Genomic DNA, 22,642 nt, shown 5'->3' on the forward strand with positions numbered 1-22,642 from the left:
CCTTCTCCCAGTCCTACAACTAATCTTCATAAACAATCTCTCTCACTCTATGGAAAACCCCATTTATCTATTTGCTGATGAACTCCACCTTCTGCCATGACATCCCTCATCCTTCAGATAAGTACGCTGCAGCCTCTTCCCGCTTTTCAGACCTTGCCAAAATCGCAAGCTGGTCAAACGCTTGAAATATGTCTTTCAATACAGACAAATCCCACACACTCACTCTCTGTCTCCGGAATGACCGTATGACAACTCGTATCCTGTCTTAACAATCCTCTTGAAGAAATTCAGTCATTCAAACTCCTGGGTCTCACGATCAGCAATGATCTTTCTTGGGAAAACTACATTTCAAAGTTGGCCTCCAAAACCAGCTGTCGACTGGGCGTCCAGCATCATACAAAATCCTTCCTTGGCACTGCTGATCTCCTATTCACCTACAAGCCTTCATCTGTAGCTTGATGGAATACTGCTCTCCCTGCCTCCACCTTGATTGGCTTGACGCCGTGGAAACCAAGGTCTTCAAGATTATTGGAATGTTCGTCCAGAAGCCAAAGTGGATTTTTTGGGGGTTCGTGGTCTGGTACTGACAACTTTAGTTTGACACTTTTTCGTGCAACTGTGTCACCTCAGAACATTATTTTTGGTGGATGCCAAACAAAAATGTGTGGCTGGGTGTGGTTTTTGGCCCTTTGATGATGTCATCCCAGAGATAACTAAATACTGTTTTTAAGCCAATGTTCAAGTCTCTGCGGCAGGTTTTAATCGAGGTCTTTCTTGCAATGACTTTTCTTTGTTGTATTTAACGTTTTGAACAATATTTTCTTGGAAAATTAGGGAAGGGGAAAATTTAAAGTGGGAAACCAATTTTTATATGAAATTATGTTTTCATGGGCATGAAGTGATTTTCAAGACAATTTTAACTTTAAGACTCAATTATTGGTGATGTATCTACAATTGTTTTAAAGCATGCATTTATTACCTCTGCCACCGAAGGTGGAAGGAGGTTATTTTTTCACCCCTGTCTTTCTGTCTCTCTGTTTGTCCGTTTGTGAGATATTCTGTAAAAACAAACAGACAAAGTTGTGGACGGATTCGGATAAAATTTGGTGGACAGGTTGTGTGTGTGTGTCGAGGACGAACTGATTCAATTTTGGTGAAGGTCCGAATCCAGATCCGGATACGAGAATTTTTAAATTCTTATTGTGATTCTTCACCATTGAGAGAAGGGGCCAAAAACGATATATAGCATGCTATTTCAAAAAGTTATTGGGCCTGTAATGTTCGACTGGATCTGATATGTTCTACATGCATTGCGTGGCGGAGGTATGCACTTTACCGAGTCCCCTTCCAGTTAATTTGTTGTACAATGGCAGAACTATCAGCAGTTGGAGTGATGCCACCAGTGAAGGAAGCCAGACATTCCACTGATTGGTCACAACGTGCATTTTCTGTGAGAGTGCTATCAAAAAAAAATGACAAGTTGAGATGTAGCACATTCGCTGCTGCTGAAACCATCTGAAAAGATCATGATAGAACGAAAAGCGTCTCTTGCCAGATATCGAGAAACTCGAAGAGCGCGGAGCAAAGTGGCATAAGAACTGCTTATCAACATTTACTAGCAAAGAAAAACTCGAACGGATCAAGCAGCAATTACAAAAAAACTATTGATGCCAGTTCTAATAGTGGGACTGTGGGCAAATCACTAACAAGGTCGTCCCAAAAATCCAACCCAACATGGGAAAATTGTTTAGTCCACAGGCAACCAGGGAAGAAGTTTTGTCAGATTTTAACTCATCAAGCAAGTGAAAAGTTCAGAAATGCAGCAGATATGTGAAACGATGAAGTTAAGCTCAGAATTGGAAATTTTGATTTGATAGCATATGAGGGGAAATATCAGAAGACTTGTTACTCGACTTCTACTTCTTCAAACCACCCCTCTCTCAATTTCATCGTGATGAGGAAACCATACTGATTTTGGAAGTTGATGTGGGGTTATTCCATCAAAACCATATTTATGAACTGGCAAACATAAGAGATACATATTGCAAAATTCTATCATCCCTTGGCACTGATGCCCATAGCTTCAAGTCCAGCAGGATGAGATAGCACCTTAATCAACATGACAGCAGTCACATTTCATTTTATAGACCTGAACTTCAAACCAAAAGCGAACTTGTTCTTGCAGCCAAAAGAATCACAGGAAATGTGATTGAATCCATAACGGAAGTAACAGCAGATGCAGTCCTCACAGTTGATGCACCAGTGGTGGCTATGGATGAGAAGACAGCTATCCTTCTTAGAGCAGCAATGATACTCAATTTTGAAAATCAAGAGACAGTGTGACTAAAAACTTTCCCTGCAGATCCTGATGATATCAACATTGAGAAGATGAAGGAGCATGTAGGACTACTTCTAATGATTTTCCTCCAGTGGTTGTTATCAAGATCTACTGGAAAGTCTGAAATTTTTGAGCCCCTCGTTTTGAGGATGATCCATAATACAATCACATCCTTGCCATTGGACAAGGTGTTGTCTATCTCACCTCTAAAGGTAGAAAACTAACTGTCAAACACTTGGCGTTGGCAAATGCTGTATACGATTTGTCACGCAGCAAAGAGTTACTGACAATTTTTAATCGAAGTGGGCACAGCACATCACATGATCAGTTATTGAGGATTGAAACAGCGGAAGCTGAAAATCAGCAGGAACAAGCAACCGCTGATTTAGATTTTGTTATTCCTACAAACGTTCGTAGTAATGTTTTCACTCAAATTTCAGCAGACAACAACGATTTCATGGAAGAAACAGTGGATGGGAGTAACACAACTCATTGTACAAATATGATTGTGATTGAAAGCAAAACAAATAATCCGTCGGTATCCGGAAAATTTGGAGATGTTGCACGTCGTCGTAAGCGTTCCCAGGAATCGATCCAGGAGCGCACAATGCAGAGTTTTGCACTTTCTCGAACGTGACCTTGTCCAAAATTACACTAAAGAAATCCGACTTTGTTATCGCGAGATATACCTTGTACAAAACAGTTGTATGATGAAGCATGGATTTTATGTGGAGCACTGCCTTGTAAATGATTCACCCTTGAAGCAAATAATGATGCAAGCTTGATTGTGAAAAGGCAGCATGTGCCTCGTTGGACAGGTTTTGATGCAAACTCAACCACTGAGTCTCCACTTTTATCAATCGTAGGCTATTGTTTTCAATACTTAAGAGAGACGCCAATAGAAGACCATATGATACGATAAACAAAGGATCAATGAAATTGAATTGAGTTTGCAGAATAGTTTTTCCAAGTCAAACCCTAACTTCTTGTCAAAAACTTTTTCCCTTGCCAACCCCACCTCACCACCCCACCACCCCCAATCCCACTTCCAAAAACAATATTCCCCCTTCCCCCAAGCAAGAAATATCATTCAAACCATTAAATACATTCAAAAAAAGTGGTTGCAAGAAAAGACTGATTAAAAACTGCCACAGAGACGAACATTTGGCTTAAAAATGGTAATTAGTTGTTTCTAGGATGATGCCATCAAATGGCCAAAAACCACACCCAGTCACACCTTCTTGCTGGGCATCCACAAAGAACGATGTTCTGAGGTGACCCCATTGCACGAAAACGTGTCAAACTAAAGATGCCAGGACCAGACCCCAAACTCCTTTTCTGGAACCCTTTTCTAAATTGGCTTCTGGACTATGTTCAATGATGAAGCGGCGTCTATGGGCCTATCACTTTCCCATCGCAGACAGGTCAGTGGTCTCTGTCTTCTTCCGCCTTTCTTGTGTTGCACCCCTGCTCTTTCCGTGCTTTGTCACTCCCAGGTTTCTGCAGGACCCACGCGGTCCACCATCAACCCCCTTCGGGTGAAACTCTCAAAATTTAGCATCACTGCTCATCTCCACTCATTTGTTCCTCTTTTCTTTCTTGCCTGTGGAACCAACTAACACATTCTCTTGAATCTCAATCTTCCCTCCAAGTCTTAGACAGCTGTTCACCATCATCTCAGATATATAATCAGCCATTCCAAACCATGATGTTTTATACTCCCGTAAACCTCCATTGCCTGACTCCCCCAAGCCCACCTCCTTCTAAATTTCCAGTTTTTCCTTCCTAAGAGTTTCTCTCTATCAATTGTGTCTACCCCATGCACCCTCTCCTTCCCCCTCATTCCTCTCCACACCCATTGTTTGTCCAAGTCTCCCTCTATTTTGTCCTTCAACCTTGCTGTTGGTGTTTCCCCAACCCCCCCCCCCCCATTCATCTACTGTTGCTTTTGGTCTGCTGCTTCCTGATCAATTTGTGTTCTCGATCTTCCACAAGCCTTGACCTTGTATAAAAAATAGCAATTAGGTTTTTGGCTGAATTACAAGGCTTGATCAACAAATCCATGAACTGACATTGAAAAATGCCAATCAAGAAAACACTTTTTCTTGCAATGTACTTTTAGAACTACGATTTAAAAAAAATATATATATTAGAACTACGTTGGGGGTAATATAGAACATGGGTCAGAAGTGGGGATGACATGAGATTGTGGTGCACTGCTTGCTTGAAGTCCTGGAGGGAAGAGGGAGAAAACAGACTCTGGAAGGTGTGAGGCATTAAATAATTGAGGTGTGCAGTCAGCCTGGATTTTGAAAGTTTAACCTGGAGGGGTTACTGGAAGAACACATGCTTCCTGGAGAAGATAGGGTGGGATTGAGGAGAGAGAGGAGAAGAAACAATGTTGGAGAACAGACGGTGGAAAACAGAAAAACCACAGATCTGCCTGTGATGTGAAAGCAACAGACGTTGTGCTACGGACCTCATCACGGGTGATTCCAATTGCTTTGAGAGCTTTAGATTCCACAGAGTTCAGGAGAGACAGACATGATGCTGGGGTTCCAGTCCATAGGAAAGCAATAAATCCATTGAACGACAGGCAAAGGCATAGTAGACTATGAAGAGCTCTGATTTTTCTTAGGAAAGACTTTTTAATTTTTTTTATTCTTATATACAGTACAATATCAAGGCTTGTATAAGAGCTAACACACAGAACATATGATAAGGGGAGCAAGAGACAAGAGGGGTGTTAGAGGGAAACACAAAACAGTGGGGAAGACACATGAGGAGATCTGTGGAATGGAGAGGGGTGGGGTGGGTAAACAAGATGGGACACTACAGGGGCTTTCAGGAAGGAAAGTAGGAAATACGAAGGAGGTGGGTTTGGGGTGGATTAACGGGGGTAGAAAAGATCGTGGTTTTTGATGCGGGAAAGCAAGAGTTGGTGGTGAACTGCTGTTTTCAAGACCTGGAGGGAACAGTGTGATTGAAGAAAGTAGTATGGGAGTTTGTTCCAAAGGTGGGGAAAATGAGGAATGAAAGAGAGAAGGTAAGCAGTGATTCTTTGATTTTGGTAGTTTTACCAGAAGGGGGTTGCTGACGGACCTTGAGCATCCTGCGGAAATATGGGGAGGGGGGTGGGGGGACAGACCACAGGCAGAGAGGGGGTGGGGGGTGGGGGGAGGAATGAGGCCGGAGTGGAGACGTTGAAGACAGAAACACCACCGACCTGCCTGTGGTGAAAGAGTGAGACCCAAAGACTCAGCCTCAGCCTCATCATGGGAGATACCGATGATCCTAAAAGCCTTGGTTTCCACAGCGTGAAGCCGAGAAAGGTGAGAGGCGGGAGCACCAGCCCAGAGTGGAGAGCAGTACTCCATAAAGCTGCAGATAAAAGCTTTGTATGTGGGCAGAAGCTCAAATTGTCAGAGGATGGGGATGCCCAGTCTTTGACTGGTTTTGGAGGTGAGGTTTGCTTTGTGCGTGGCTCAGGACAGGTCGTGGCAGATGGTGAGGGCTAGAATTTTAAGAGATTGAACCTCTTTCAGTGGATGACCGTGATAAATTAGACAATCAGTTTGCCTCAGTCAATAATTTGCTGTTGAAAAATAAACTAAGTGTTATACTCATCATATTTGTTTTTCAAACATCGAATTATTGTCTTGTCATTTAATTCATTAACGTTAAAATATCTATCAATGGTGCATAATGAAATGTAGGCGTAAACGCTGAAATGAATACCACGAGTTTCTCACCCTTTTGAAATATAAGAAAACTTGATAAATGAAATGGCATGGGCATCTCATATTTTTCAGTTTTACGGACCTCGTATCGGGGCTCTGTTTGTGAGAGACCCCGACTCTTCAACACCCCTTTTTCCAATGTTCTTTGGGGGAGGTCAAGAGCGTTGTTTCCGCCCTGGGTGAGAAATTATTCGTAAAACAATGTGTCGTCAGATTTACCATGCTGTGTTTACGTCATCGCACCTGTTCTGTCAATCATTCATCTGTACAATGCTTTGGCAATAATTTAACAGTATTCACAAACTTTTATATACACAGCACACATCAACAAACCCGAGGAGCTAAGATCCTCGGTTTAATTAAATTGGCTGGTGTATGGCATCGTACGAGAAGCTCAGACATGATTCTTCACAAAGTAGGGAATGACAGGTGTTGTTTTATTCTGGTGCTGTTGAAGTCAAAATTCCTCTGGGGACTCTGTAGCTGATCAGCTTGCAGCCTGAGATCATTTTTTTTTTTGACTCTGCTTTATATTTTGTGGCCTGTCTTCTGTAGACAAGTTTCACTGATTAATCACAAAACAAGATTTCCTGTATGCATTATGCATATAAAGGCTTGATTGATTTGTTTTTAACTTAATGATTTTTGCAATTTTCCTTAAAAGCAATGAGCACTTTCTCACTCCCTCAATCTCCCCCCTCCCACACCACCTTATTTCTTGAACAGCACACTGTTTCCACCTTGAGCAATTTTACACGTCCGATGATGTGCACTGACCTTTTGTCTCATAAAGTATGAAGCTCTATTTGACGCCATTTCCTGTCGAGTTGCAAAAACTTACAATGTCTGTTTTTTTTTTTTCAGGACTGAAAACACGCCGATGATCGCAGGTCTTGGAAAGGTAGTCCCACTTGACTGTCTGCAATGAAACATGCAACCTTTAAATTCCAAGATATTGGATTTCTCTTTGCACTCGATAATCCTTGCACCTTGTGGTGATGGAAACAAATACCATCACATTCTGTCTTTTTAGCCTCAATCACATGCCGATTCTGGAAATGCCCCAACCCTCCCCCAAGCCTTGTTTTGTTCAGACCTCACTCTTTGTGTGTGAGAGTTGAGCTGTAAAATGGAAATTGGAGTCATACAGATATGTTTTTGATTATGTCAACCACCCACATGGTTTAACTTAGAAACAGGGATATTCATTTTACCTATCTGCCTGTACAGAGACTCGTCGACCACAGCCAGCTTCTTTTTAAGGCTCAAGCAAATTCCATTGTACTACCCAAACTGCAATTTAGTTTTTATTTTGTTTTATTTCAGAAATACTAGCGAAAAAACATTTCAGGTATATATGTATTAATGTATTTACCTCCAAATAGTTAGCAGCATCTCTGTATATTATTTGATTACAATGCCAAACGATGAAGAGAAGTTCATATTCTAATTGAAAATCTTTATAGTGAAGCTAATGGAGCAAACAACTTGCTGCAGAGTAACATCGAACTTCTGTTTGGGATCACAGATTCATGGTCAACTCCCTGGAAAAAATAGCATTAAACTGTAAAGCATTAAAAAATCTTTAAAGATACTTTGACAAGGATAGGATATAAATATTAGCTTGCGAAGAGAAAGGGTGTTTGACCTCACGATAACATGGACGGTAAGGAAAACTTTGCTGAAACACAGCTTCCTCAAAAAGATCAGTTTAGTCGTGTTCTAAATGATAGGGACCATATTTTCTGGTTTAGATTATCAACATGCACAAAAACTATTGATGGTGATGGATCATATAAGATCCTGGAAAATGTCACAACCTTTATTGCGTTGCTGACATGATATTATTATCAGGTGATTGAAAACTTTGGAACATGTTTTTGAAAGCTTTCGATTTTGACCCTGATTATATCATACAGAAATTGGTTTATCTGGGGATGTTCTCAAAATAAACAGAATTGATATGAGAATTGATTACTGATTTTTAGCATGTTCCCATTATTTCCCCGCGTGCATAGTGCAAAGTGGGGGGAAAGCAATTGGTCTAGTCTGTCGGTCGATAAGTGATTGAGGAACTGCTTAATTTTAATTGAATTATACACTTTGAACACTGTATAACACAAACCAGCTTGTTGGCACTTCCACAAACCGACAGCAATTTGGCTCCGACATTTGCAAAATAGTACACCATCTTGTCCCATATGCGCATGCACACAGTGGGGTAAAACAGTTGCTTCAACCTCTGTCCGTCGAGCTCGGTGGCTTAACGCAGAAAAAAAAAATCGAATGATTGTTGCACACCGGCTAAAAGTGTAATTTTTGCATGATGGTTGACTGGATTTCTGAGAGCAAGAAAATCCTTGGTTGCAAGCTTAATTCTTAATTTGACAGATTTTGTTCCATTTTTGCTGATGGGGGTTTTGAGACAGGTTTGTGCGAAGCTAACTTCTCGTGTTTTTGAAATGGCCCCAGTACAGACACATGGACACTTCTGAAAAAGTTGTCATCATAGCACATGTTGATTGTGAACTTCATATTCTATTTTGACAAATATGGAAGCAATCCACATGGTGAAATCCGAAATGGCTGCCATATAGCATTTATTACATTTCTATTACAAATCTACACCTAGTGTGAATTATCTCATTGTTTGTGTAATGGCTGGAATTGTGTTATGTGCTAGTCATTGATTGTACCTTGGTGTTCTAAGATGTTCCGTGTCATTTCAGTGAAATAATTCAGCAAATATGGAGTATGTCCAGTGTAAAACAAGGTAACGTACAAGCAAACAATGAGATCATTTCGTATTTTAGTGCTTTCGCTCTCAGAAAAAGTAAATTAAATTCCATTCGAACATGTCACCTCTCTTTCACCAAATTCAACTTGTATTTTCATAGTTCGTAAAGAGCCAACCCCATTGAGTGACTGTCCAATTCACCGCTTGCTTCAGAATATCATTGTGTTCAAAGAAGGTGCTCTTTAAGGCTTTATCAAGCATTTATTCATTGTCCCAAATATGATCTTAATGAACCAAAAGTCAAAGCAGTACTGTTCACCAGGCTCACAACGGTCCGACACACAACTTGGATGAAGACTGGATATTGTGTTTGCATTTCAGATTTCACATCCAAAGGAACATACAGTAGATCTGTACATGGGAGTTCTGCCTTTGTGCACTTGCGGTTAATGCGTCCTCTCTCCGACTTGCATCCACACTTTATGAGCTCGCTGCAGGCCCGAGCTGCTTCAGGAATAGTCATCCAGACAAATGTCCAACTCGTCACATCTTTTGTCCATCCCCATCCCTCTGGCTTTGGAATAGACTGAACAGCTGCTTGACTTTTCGTCCTTTTCATCCACTCTGATACACAACTTGCTTTGTGTGTTGAAGTAGGACATCCTGAAGAAAAATATGACTCGATGATTACCTAAAAGACATCGTTATTTTACAATCATATCATAGCAATAGCAAGATTTGTTCACCCACATGGTCGGTCTTGTTTCCACCTAATAATACCTGAGTGGGGGGAATGGTCTCCAGACTTCGTCCTTTCTTGCTGAACAGAACATGGTGCGCTTCATTAACTGAACCGATCACGCTGTTCTTATCATACAGTACCACTGTAAATCTTTCCATGGTGAGGAAATGAGGCGACGAGGAAGTGATCATCTCAAAGGAGTTCTCGGCAATGTGCAAGAAGGCTTGCGTCATCTCTTGATAAGAGATCCAAGTTGACCATGCAGACAGCTTCCTCTTGCCAAAGAACGAGGAGGTTGTGTCGCAACCACTGAAGGCAAGAAATGGTGGAAGCTAGTATTTATAATCGATGATGTTGACGCACTGGTCTGCTCTCTGGTAGGAGCGATAGTGAATATGGTACTTCGTCAAGTAGCTCAGGTGGTATTTGGCTTCTCACCACCAGATATTTTCAAAAGCAGATCTATGTCACCACCAGATATTTCCAAAAGCAGGTCTATGTCTGTCATTTCCATGGCCATGGTCTTTAACGACTTGTCCACATTGAATGTAGTGAATTTGTGAAGGATTTCACTGCTGGCATCCTCACAGAAAATACACAGACTTGCTTACTGCAGAGGGCTGGTGTTTCGAACGAGACACTTCATCTGAGTCTATTGCTTCTTTCCATCTCTTTGCCCTTGCACGTTCCAGCATTGAGTTATTGAATTTTTGTTGACAACATTTATGCCAGGATGCACCATATTCCAGGAGTATTTGTGTAGTAACATTCCCAATGCTGACATTGATGGGTGCTGAATGAAGAGCTTGGAATTCTTCAACATTCTGCAAAAAATATTGCGTATATGTCTCAGTGATTCTTCATAGGACAACGCAGGTCTTCAGAAGTCTTTGTCTGATAGATGATGCAACAAAGCCAATCAGTGTTGGAAGCCATGTTTAGTTATACCTGAAAGCAAACGGTGGAGTTTAGTCAGCAAGAACACACAAGAGCTCACCATAAAACTTCGAGAAACACACACATGTGAGAATCTTGATGATTAACAACTCTAATTAGGTAATTACCGTGATTACAGCAATTCCATAACAACCCAACAGTAGCTAAACATTTCAATTGAGCAGCAAAATATACTGGTTCATTTGTTGGGAGTAATCGTTAAGATTTTCAGCTTTTATATTTAAATCTGTGAAAGTAACATCAAGTTGATGTCATTATGATGACATTTTGACTTTTTATATACATTTTCTTCCCCGCAGGCATATTTTCTGAAAGTATGATCCAGTGGGAGTTTCCAGTTTTTCAAACTGTACATTCACATCTATAGAACAATATTTGAACTAAACCACATGCTTTATTAAATGCATTCATGAAAATGACGTCGTACTTTAATATTTTTTTTGCAGCCGTGGATTTTCTGACATTATGGTTCCATGCAATGCTTCAGTAAAAAAAATGCCACTTTTGGCCGGAGTGTAATGATAATTTCACGAAGCCACCAAACTAGTCCTGTCTGTCAAAAAAAAATTGAAAAATATTCCAAACAGGAAACTTACTGTTTTAGGGACTCCGTAAAGGGCACAAACATCAGGCACAAATAACTAATTTAACGTGTAATGCAAGGTGGTGTAAACGAAGACATCCCAAATACATCAATGGTGGTAAATTTCTGATTCAATTGTTTGGGTTTTATATTTTCTGCAGCCTTTAAAACTTTTTTTTTAATTTCAATAGAAATATAGATTTTCAACAATGTACAACATGAATCGGTTTGTTGCCATTTCCAAAAACTTTCAGTTTCGCAGTACTTTGGCTCTGAAGTTGGCAAAATTATCAGCCATCTCGACAAATCAAATTTGCCATTCACAGTGCTCCACTGTTTCAAAGCAGAGACTAACAGAGCTACCTCCACCAGATCAACATCTTGCTCTAGTAGTCTAGTGATAGGATTGAACAGTGTAGCGGTGAGGTTAAACCAGGTGTCCCATCTGCCAGCATTCGTTTATGGACATTAAAGAACCCACAATGTCTTTCATGAAGAGTCGGCGAGTCGTTGTCAGCACCCTTAACAAATTCCAAATTACTGCCCTGTCTACTGCTGGGAAGTCAAAGACAAGCCACTCTTTGTGCTTCATGTCTTGGGACTGATTTGGTAGCACTGAAGAGCAACAATGAGAGAGATGCTGATGACCTCCATGGATTGGTATTGTCACAGCCAGTGCGTTAGAAGGATTTGATATCATAAAGGATGACACCCAACAGAAAGTACAGTCATGGGCAAAAATATTGGCACTCTTGCAATTTTTTTCAAATGACTCACAATTTTCTCTAAAAATAAGTTTAAATTGACAAAAGTATTTGCTCTCCACAATTCTTTATTTCATTGTTAATATTACAGAACCTTTTTTTTTTTTGATTCAGAACTTAATATATCCTTTAAAATCAGAAAATATAAAGAAATGGCATTGACAAAATTATTGACACCCTCGACTTAATATTTGGAAGCACAGCCTTTGGACAAAATAACTGCAGTCGAGTGCTTCCTATCGCCATGAATGAGCTTTCCTCCACCTCTCTACCGGCAGTTTGGCCCACTCTTCTTGTGCACACTGTTCCAGTTCTCCCAGATTTGAAGGGTGCCTTCCCCCAACTGCTGTTTTCAGATCTCCCCACAGGTGTTCAATGGGATTTAGATCGAGACTCATTGCTGGCCACTTCAGAACAGTCCAGCGTTTTGTGTTGAACCATTCCTGGGTGCTTTTTTAACTGTGTTTGGGGTCATTGTCCTGCTGCAAGACCCATGATCTTTGACGGAGACCCAGCTTTCTGACCCTCGGTTGAACATTGCACTCCAACATGCCTTTATAATCTCCTGATTTCATGATGCCATGCACACATTCAAGACACCCAGTGTCAGAGGCAGCACAGCAACCCCAAAACATCACTGAACCTCCTCCATGTTTGACTGTGGGGAAGGTGTTCTTTTCTTTGAAGGCTTCATTTTGTTTTCTGTAAACATAGAGATGATGTGCTTTGCCAAAATGCTCTAATTTGGACTCATCTGTCCACAGGATATTCTCTCAGAAGGATTTTGGCTTTTTGGCAGTGGGGTCCTCCTGGATCTCCCAGCATAGATCCCCCTTTCATTGAGTTGGTGATGAATGGTGCGAGTTGAAACTGTCATACCTTGTGTCTGAAGGTCAGCTTGAATCTTTTTGGCAGTTGATCGAGGTGCTTTCTGCACCATTCGAACAATCCTTCACTGCAATCTTCGATCAAGTTTTCTCTTGCGGCGACGTCCAGGGAGGTTGGCTGCAGTGCCATGGGCCTTAAACTTCCTGATAACATTGCATACGGTGGACACAGGAACATCAAGGTCTCTGGAGATAGACTTGTAGCCTTGAGATTGTCCATGCTTGGCTACAATCTTGCATCCGACCTCCTCAGACGATTCTCTGATTTTCTTTCTTTTCTCCATGCTCATTGTGGTACACACAGTGACACAAAACAGCAGAATGACTCCTTTTCTCTATCAAACTAGTTGAATGAGTGATTTTTATTTTGCAGGCACCTGCAACTCACCACAGGTGAGTTCAATTCCAAAGTAAACGAGAATCACCTGCTTGAAATCTTATTATTTCTAACAACTTCTAAAAGGTGCCACTAATATTGTCTGGGAGATTTTCGGATTTCTGTATGGAATAAGCGAAGATTTCGTAATTTTTTCAGCATTTTTTGTTTTGTTCCGCTGTAAACCAAAGAAATAAATGTTTTCCGGGTATAATATATATCTGTACAGTGTCTGTCCCGTCTTGTGTTGTCACTGAACTACTCCCTCAAACTTTTGTGAAATCATACCAAACAAATTATTTTGCAAAATAAATGTAAGAATTCTGATAAGTGTTAATCATAACATGGCAACTAGTGTACTTATCCTCGGTTAAAACAAGCCTTTCTTGAAAGTGATGCGTGGTGAGGTGTTTTTAACTACATGGAGGTGAGGTGTTTTTAGCTCGCCTGTTCGAAGAACAGAGAGCTATAGCGATACCCCGGCGTGAGCGTCAGCGTCGGCATGAGCGTGAAAATGTTAAAGTTTTTGGTGCAAGTTATTTCCTTTCTAATATTTTTACCTACCACACTATTTTTTACTGATTACAATATACAAATACATATATTGCTTTAAAATTATTTGGATCAGACTTCACTGCAATGCTTTATAAAAAAAAATATTATTAGACTAGTCTTTTAAAAACGATAAATGTATAAACAGGCGAGCATTGGGTGGCTTTGACACCAACTCTCTGGTTAATAATGTGGTGGTGACGTGTTTTTAATAACGTGGTGGTGAGGTGTTTTGAATTACGTAGTGTTGAGGTGTTTTCAATAACGTGGTGATGAGGTGTTTTTCATAACATGGCAGTGAGATGTTTATAATAAAGTGGCAGTGAGGTGATTGTGGTGCAAACGGCTGGATAAGGTGAGCAACAAACAACACTCAATCCCAAACACTACATCCACATGTGCAAAACACCCAATGAGAGCCCCAACACTCGCACAACCAACATCTCATCATGCCCAGCCCGGACACGAAACCAGCCGTGTTCGTGCCCCAGAAACACAAAAACAACAACAAGCGCACACACGTGCACACACACACACACACACACACACACACACACACACACACACACACACACACACACACACACACACACACACACAACACCAAATTACATGGAAATATCAACAAAAAAAGAGCAAAGCACCCCTTCAAAGATTGTGATTTGGCGTTTGATTTTGCTTTTGCAAAATAAAAAAATAGCGCAGCAAAGTGGGCGTAACCCCTCAGCCCATGCATTGTAAAAGGAAGCAGTGATATCACGATGATGCAGTCAGTTAGAGCACGTTGGACGTCATAACGAAAATCAATCAGACTTCAAGATGGCTACCGTGGCGGCTAGTGAAAATCGCAGCACCCCCATTTTCGAAAGGAACCTTCTTCTACTCAACTCCAACACACCCTGAAAAAATGGATTTAATCGGACAAGGCGTTCTCCTCGAAATCGACGGAAACCAATTTCAAGATGGCTGCCATGGAGGCCACATTGAAAATTGCAGTGCACTTATTTTCGAAAGGAACCTTCCTCTAATCAACCCCAACATACCCTGCAAAAATGGATTTAATCGGACAAGGCGTTCTCCTCGAAATTGACGGAAACCAAAAGTTGACAGACGCCCGGATGGACGCCCGGACAACGCCTGTGACGACAATACCCCTTAGCCTAATTCGGGCTGAGGGGTAATAAAAAGCACTCCTCCATTTGACCTCGAGCATCAGCACGTGACCGGAAATGAACGGTCGTGTCAAAATAAAAACCGGACACGTGCCGAGGCTGAGGGTATATTGTGCTTGATGAAGCTGGCTGTGAAGCCGGCAAAATGTTGCTTGAGACCGGGTGTGCTCTCGCTTTTTTGCTCAAATTAGTGGTCGATCTAGTTTTTAGGTCCTAATAAAGTCAGACCTAATGTCCGTCCATCCATCCGTACGTCCGTCCGTCAACAATTTTTCTTTCCGATCTTGATTAAACTTAGTATGTGGGTAGAGGTCGATGAGTGTTGCACAACGATATAACTTTTGTCCGGGTTCAAGGTCAGGGTCAAGGTCACGAGGTCACGTAAGTTATAAAAATCGCCATTTTCAAAACCTATCTCGTCTGCCATTCCACAAGATATTCTGCAACTGTTTATTGATTATGATAGTAAAAATATTATCTTTTATCTAACTGGACAGATTTTTGTTATTTCCTTCCCGTTTGGCTGCCACGTAACCTGGAAGATGGTCAAAAACACCTCCAGGTTCAAAGAAAACTTTTTACTTCCGATCTTGATGAAATTTGGTATGTGGGTAGAGGTCGACGAGTGATACCCAACGACAAATTTTTTCCCGGATTTGAGGTCAGGGTCAAGGTCACGAGGTCACGAAAGTTGTGAAAGTCGCCATTTTCAAAACCTATCTCATCTGTCATTTTATAAGATATCTGGCAACGATTCATCGATTATGATAGTAAAAAACATAATAGAGATGACCGTCACCCCCACACGGGGGGTAATTTTTAACTTTTGGTTCTCGCCTCAGATTCTGCAACGGATCCAGACGGCATCAGCCCACGTGTCCTAAAAACCTGCTCCTCTGCTCTTGCTCACCCTCTCTGTTCTATTCACCCTCTCATTTGCTCAGTCATCTGCTATCTGCTTGGAAATCAACAAACATTACCACTCTGCATAAAAAAGTTACAAAAACAGATCCCTGCAACTGCAGACCAATCAGCCTTCTCCCAATCATCAGCAAGGTTATGGAATCCATCATTGCTTCAGACATTAAATCCTTCCTCTTCTCCAATGGCTTGATTTCCGATTATCAATTTTGGATTCAGACCAGGTCACCCTTCCCTGGATATGCTGCTGCTGCTCTCTCAACACTGGATGGAGGTACTCAATGCCAGACATGAGATCAGTCATCTCCCTAGACATATTGCATGCTTTTGATCCGGTCTGGTACCCGCCCTGCTCACCAAACTCTTTCTTTGGTATCCAAGGCCATCTCCACTCTTAGATGGCAGACTTCCTCTCCTGTCGTAGCCAACGTGTGGCCTTAACTGGAATTCTCTCATCCCCTCTTCCTGTCCAAGCTGGAGTTCCTCAAGGTAGCATTCTGGGCCCTGTTATTTTCTGGTCTTCATCAATGATCTCTCCGACCCTCTGGAAAATCCTCTTTATCTCTTTGCTGATGACTCCACCCTCTGTTGTACCATCTGTCATCCCTCAGACTGGCAAGCAGCAGCTTCTTTGCTCTCTGCAGATCTGGGTAAAATCACAAACTGGTCCAACACGTAGAATGTCTTTCAATCCGGTCAAATCTCACACTCTCACTATGTCTCTGAAAGGACCGTTTGGACCCCCCCCCCCCATCTACTTTCTCAAAAATCTGCTGGAAGAAATCCTTTCATTCAAGCTTCTGGGACTCACTATCTGCCATGATCTTTCCTGGGAAAACCACATTTCCAACCTGGCCTCCAAAGCCAGTGACCGACTGGGCATCCTCTGTCATGCAAAGTCATTCCTCGGCCCACCTGAGCTCCTGACCACATAAAAAGCTTTTCTCCGCAGCCTGATGGAGTACTGCTCTCCCCTCTGGGCTGGTGCTCCTTCCTCCCATCTTTTATCGGCTTCATCCTGTGGAAACCAAGGCATTTCGGACCATTGGTACCTCCCGCAGTGAAGCTGAGTCTTTGACCCTCTCACTCTCTCACCGCAGGCAGGTCGATGGTCTTTCTATCTTCTACTGTCTCCTCTCTGGTCTTGCCCCTCCTGCTCTGTCTGCGATATGTTCCCTCCCCTCCCCCCTGCCCCCCCCCCCATATTTCCACAGGGCGCTCAAGGTTCGCCAGCAACCCCGTTCTGGTAAAACTACCAAAACCACGAATAACTGCTCACCTTCACGCTTTCATTCCTCTTTTTTCCCCACCTTTGGAATAAACTCCCACACTCTATTCAATCCCATTCTTCCCTCCAGGTCTTCAAAACAGCTGTTCACCACCACCTCTTATCTTCCCCCATCCAAAACCTCGATCCTTTCTCGCCCCTTTAATCCACCCCAAACACACCTCCTTCAAATTCCCTGCTTTCCTTCCTTAAAGTCCCTGTAATGTCCATCTTGTATTCCCCATGTTCCCCGCCCCATCCCTCTCCCTTCCACAAATCTCCTAATGTCTCTGTTCCCCACTGTTTTGTCCTTCCCTCTCCCATACCTCTTTCTCGTACCCCCCTTGCTGTGCGTTGTATGTTAGCTCTCATACGAGCCTCTACAATGTATACAAAAAAAACACCTTCTTCTTTTATAAAATAAAATAAAAAATTGGTATGGATTTTAGAATTGGATCCGCCGAATGCATACAAACATTTAGGTCCTCAGACAGTTATTTCCCTGAATGCATGTCCAGGATAGACCCATCCCCATGTCTGGTGGGATTCTAACTTTGATGCGTTGAGAAGAGTAAAGAATAGATTCTCTCTCTTATGGGATGGCCTTTTTCTCTTTACGACAGACACATTCATGCACGTGAGATAGCCGTTAGCCCAACGGAGACTCGTCTACCCCCCTTTCCATCAAGACACATTGGCTTGGATTTAGACTATTTATTTACACCTTGGACTTACAGGACATTTGATGAAGCACTCCATGGGCTTTTCCTGAACAGTTATTCTGATGGTCAAATATGGCTACGGATCATTTACCTCACCCACCTTTTTTTGCACCGACGTTCGACACCCACCTCTTTCATCAACGTTGGTGTCCACCTTTTTCCATTGACGTTTGACGCCCCGTTTGGCAGCTCTGTGGATGGTTGTTGTTGATGTTTTATGAGCGCTTCATATTTTTGCTCGGTAATTCTGGCAAATGGCTGCTTTCTGCCATTCGTTCAGCACCACAAACATGTTATCGTGGGCCAGGCCTGTGCTGATTTGGGGGTTGCGTCTCGCTCTGGTAAGGAAGGAATGATCGCGAGATGGACGGTTTGTCACGTGCAACGATGCGCCAATAGGCAAGGTGGATTTGGCTGAAGTCTGCTTGAGGCTCTGCCCAGACTGGATGCCTATAAAAAGGACGAGAGAACCGTTTTTGTGACAGCTGATTGTGGCTTCTTACAGCTCTGAAGGTTTTTGTGACAGCTGAGTGTCAGCTATTTTCAGCTCCAGTCAGTTCCAGTAAGACGGTTGGTGAGCTGGCAACAGTTGAGTTTGTGACAGTTGGTGATTGCCTTCCAGCCTTTCAGCTCTGATCGCTGGTGACAGCCTTACAGCGCCTTACAGCTTCTCACAGCCCCTCAGCTCCTCACAGTGCCTCATCGCTTTACAACTTCTCACAGTGCCTCACAGCGCCTCACAGCTCCTTACAGCTGTCCGTTGGTTGTGGCTCCTGGTGGTTCCTCACGGTGGGTGATGCTTGGACCGTTAATGCTGGTTCTGCTCAAGACCTGCTCTTGGCGTACCTGATTCTTGGCGTCCCTGGTTCCTGGGTGTGACGACGTGATGTCGATTGGTGTTCAAGTCTGTTTACAAGTGGGTGCACGGCCAGGCAGGGCACTGGCAATGGACCAAGGCACGCTCACACATTTCGGGACATTTTATTTGACGCACGACGACTTTGACTTGGTGAGTAAAATGACACTTCTCCCCCCCTCCCCCAACCCCGTGAATGGTCTGCTGGGTACTCTTGTCTCATGTTTAATTGTTAAGTAAGGCATAGTCATAAGCATCTGCTCTTTGTCTGTTTTTCTATCAATGCCTGATTAATTCCTTATTTGCTTGAGATTATTTTGATTGATTTGAATTCACCAATTTTCAACACAAGCAAATAAAAAGTTCTTCTGTTTATTTTTTTTTCCTTATTAATAAATTCCTTGTTGACGTTTGAACCTGTCCATGTCTGTCCTTTCCTTCCACTGATCCAGCATTGTCCGAATCTAGATAGACTGAGAGGTAATTACCAAACTAATTGACCTGTCATAGCCGGCACGCACCAGCGGTAAATGCCTGGCCGCCCTAAATAAGACCTAATCAAGATAAGATTGGTGCATTGACGAGGGCGTGCTCCCTGTTCAGGAAGCCACGTGACCTCAAGGTAAACGGCAAGATTAAATGGTGGACACTGGAACTCGTGGTTAACTGATTGGGGTTCTTGATTGTAAAGCAACCCACCGTACCACGAAGTTAATTGTGAGCGATGGTCCCAGGTCCGGCTCTAACGAAGAGAAACGGGGATTAACCCCCTCATAATGCACTCGTTACCCGTGGCCGTAACAATATGTATATATATATTTATTTATATATATATATATATATATATATATATATATATATATATATATATATGTATATATATATGTATATATATATATATATATATATATGTATATATATATATGTATATATATATGTATATATATATATATATATAATGTGTGTCTTATTTCATATTTTTCATGTCTTCACTATTATTCTACAATGTAGAAAATAGTACAAATCAAGAAAAACCCTTGAATGAGTTGGTGTGTCCAAACTTTTGACTGGGACTGTATATATTTCATGCTTTTTCATGTTTTTTTTTAAGTAAAGTTGAGAAGAATATATCAGGTGAGTTCAAAACTATATGATGTAGCAAACAATAAGTATTTGAGATCTGGCTGTGATGAAAATAACAATAGCAATCCTGTATTATTCAATGTGCTCATATTATGATGCTCACGATATCTGACACGATGGTGCACACAAACACCTGTAATTACATTTTTGAGGTGGCATTTGGAAGAATTGCAAGACAGAATAGTATTTTACTAGCTTCTGAGAGTCTTGAAACCCAAAAGAAAACAAAAAATGATGGTTGAAGTAGTTGTGGCGTTGCCAACACATTGAGGTTTTATCGTAAATTTTTGCTCTTCAATGATCTTAAAGGTTGGTTTGCATTTGTCCTGCAGGCAGCCCAGCTGGTATTCACGAGACTCGATGAGGATGAGACACGGATGCGAGATCTGAAAGATTACCTTGAAGATCAGTTAAAGGTAAAGGGCGGTCCTACAGGCCTGTTCTTTTTTCAAAATTTTACAAACAAGCGACCAGTAACTTTGAGATTACTTCAATGCACACTTGTCTCTGGGTGTTATCTCATAAACACAGAATCACTTCAGATTCATAGAGAATGTGAAAAGTTACTTTGGTTATGTGGAGTTTAGATCGATAGACATCTCTATTTTAGTTGCAATGCAAAATGTATCATTTCTCTGCATATTGTGTTAAGCTGGCGTGATACTTTATTAACCGGTCCTATTACGGCCCAGACAAAAATAACATTCTTTCCTGTAGTCATTTTCTGCAGACTACTATAGTAGGACCTGTTACCAGCTATAGTATAGGAGAGTACTCCTCTCATATACTACAGCTCTAATTGTAGCAGTTTTCCCTGGGGGTGGCGACGGATCATTTCGACAGGGAATAGATGACCTGGAGCCCAGACCAATGCTTATTTCCAGTCCATTTTCCTCGATTCCCAACATATCTTTCTGCAGTTACAGAATATATGATTATAGTATACCGTATTTAAAAAAAGAAGAAGAAGAAATATGAAAGTTTTTGCATCAATTGCAACTTTTGTAATTTTTCCACTAATTCATTCTGAGCAGTGAAGTCTTATCCATGATTTGCCGAAATGTGTGTGTGATGTCACACTCGTTTCATAATAGATTGCCCATTGCATCTATTGTTTGCAAACCTACTCCTCCTTTCCTTCACTGATTCCTCCCTGGTGGTGGTCATAAAAACTAACATAATGTTAAGAAATGGCAATAAAAACACCAAACACAATGCAGCACAATATAGATGTAATAGTACTGTACCTATGATGGCAGCTGATTGTTGAGTAGTGAATCATGTCAAAATTTCATGAAACACTACATTACGTGTTGTTGGGTGGCATTCCCTCTCCTGGCTTGATGGCGAAAAAAATGCTTTTAGGGGTGCTCAACCATAGAAGTAGCAATGTAAAGAAAGCTATCTGTGTGTAAAGCTACACACCAACATGCTGCAAGCCACGCACCAACACACTGAAAGCCATACGTCACATTCGCCAACACACCACACACGAACACAAACATTCACCCTACCAAGTGTAAAGCCAGTCACAAACACATAAAGCCACACTCCAACCAATAAAGCTATAAACCAAACACCAACGTGACACACACCAAACACAAACACACCACACACTAACCAATAAAGCCATACACCAAACACAAGCATGCCACACACCGAACAATAAAGCCAAACACCAACACGTAAAAACCACAAGCCACACACCAACCAATAAAGCCACACACCAACATGCCACATACTACAAATCGCACACCACATCAACACATAAAAACCACACACCAACTACAACAAGCTCCACAAACCAACACACCACACCACACCACACAGACCAACACTTTTAAAGGTCTGACCGTAGCTTTAATTTTAGTTTTTGAAAAAGTGACCCAGACAGGCAACGGACATCTCTGCCACTCAAAGAGAGTCTCCATCAAAAGGTTGCAGGTTTATATGGGTGATGAGAACAATCCTGCCTGCGTGTTCACCAGAAGAGATTTTGCTCTCAAGTCGTCGGGTATTGTTAGCCTTCATAAAGATCAGTCTTATACCACCATTGCACAGGCCTTGGTTTGGGTTCAGATTGTGAAGAACAATCAGTATCAATCATGCCGACACTTTTTCTGGTAATCCTTGTTCTCCACAGCTTTGACTTCATGTGTTCGCTTCGTACAACTTGTTTTCCTGCCAATATTTTGTTTCTTTGGAGGCACCTTTTGTTTTCATCTATTGAGAAAACATTTGTAATACTTGCGGAATAATTCCTGCAATAAATAATAATTCCTGCATTCATGGTCCAGTGTCTGGGCACTGGACCGTGAATGTGCACCCAAGTTTGGTTTTGAAAGTCGAGCCTGAAGCGAATGGTCTTTCATACGTACATTGAATTGTTCATGTTACAATATGCGAAAACCAACAAACAGTATCATATGATAACTTACTCACTTTAATGTTAAAAAAAGATTGGTCATAACCATCCCAACTTTCTCAAAGATTCACTCCACACCCCGAGTACTGCCACCAAGTTTCAACTCATTTTCAACTCAAGTTTCAACTCCAGTGGTTTTGGAGTGGAAACAGAGACAGACAGTACAATGCAAAGCTAATAAGATATATTAAAGTTTTTTTTGCAGAGAAATGATGTACTGTATTTTATTTTAATTACCTCTGCCAGGTGGATGGAGATTGTGTTTTCACCCCTCTTGTCTGTTTGTTTGTTTGTCTGCGAGCAAGATATCTCAAAAAGTTATGGATGGATTTGGATGACACTTGTTGAACAGCTTGGGTGTGTGACAAGGATGAATGAATTCGATTTTGGTGTAGATGCAAATCCGGATCCGGATACGAAATTTTTTTTAAAGTGATTCTTCACCATTGAGAGATGGGTC

The 22,642-nt window shown here is 41.7% G+C and overlaps 1 protein-coding gene across 3 annotated transcripts in view; it reads left to right on the forward strand.

Moving 5' to 3' along the window:
- The window catches only part of SCLY (selenocysteine lyase), a 69,383-nt gene that overhangs the window by 24,343 nt on the left and 22,398 nt on the right, over positions 1-22,642 (forward strand). For all 3 annotated transcript variants that reach the window (XM_085898663.1, XM_085898662.1, XM_085898664.1), the window contains exons 8-10: positions 6,151-6,257; positions 6,943-6,979; positions 20,090-20,173. In XM_085898663.1, coding sequence (XP_085754789.1) covers positions 6,151-6,257; positions 6,943-6,979; positions 20,090-20,173 — 228 coding nt within the window. The remainder of the gene's footprint in view (positions 1-6,150; positions 6,258-6,942; positions 6,980-20,089; positions 20,174-22,642) is intronic.

Source organism: Eptatretus burgeri, chromosome 10, assembly GCF_056783735.1.
Source record: "Eptatretus burgeri isolate ZD-2024b chromosome 10, Ebu_testis_v1, whole genome shotgun sequence".
Classification (NCBI taxonomy): domain Eukaryota; kingdom Metazoa; phylum Chordata; class Myxini; order Myxiniformes; family Myxinidae; genus Eptatretus; species Eptatretus burgeri.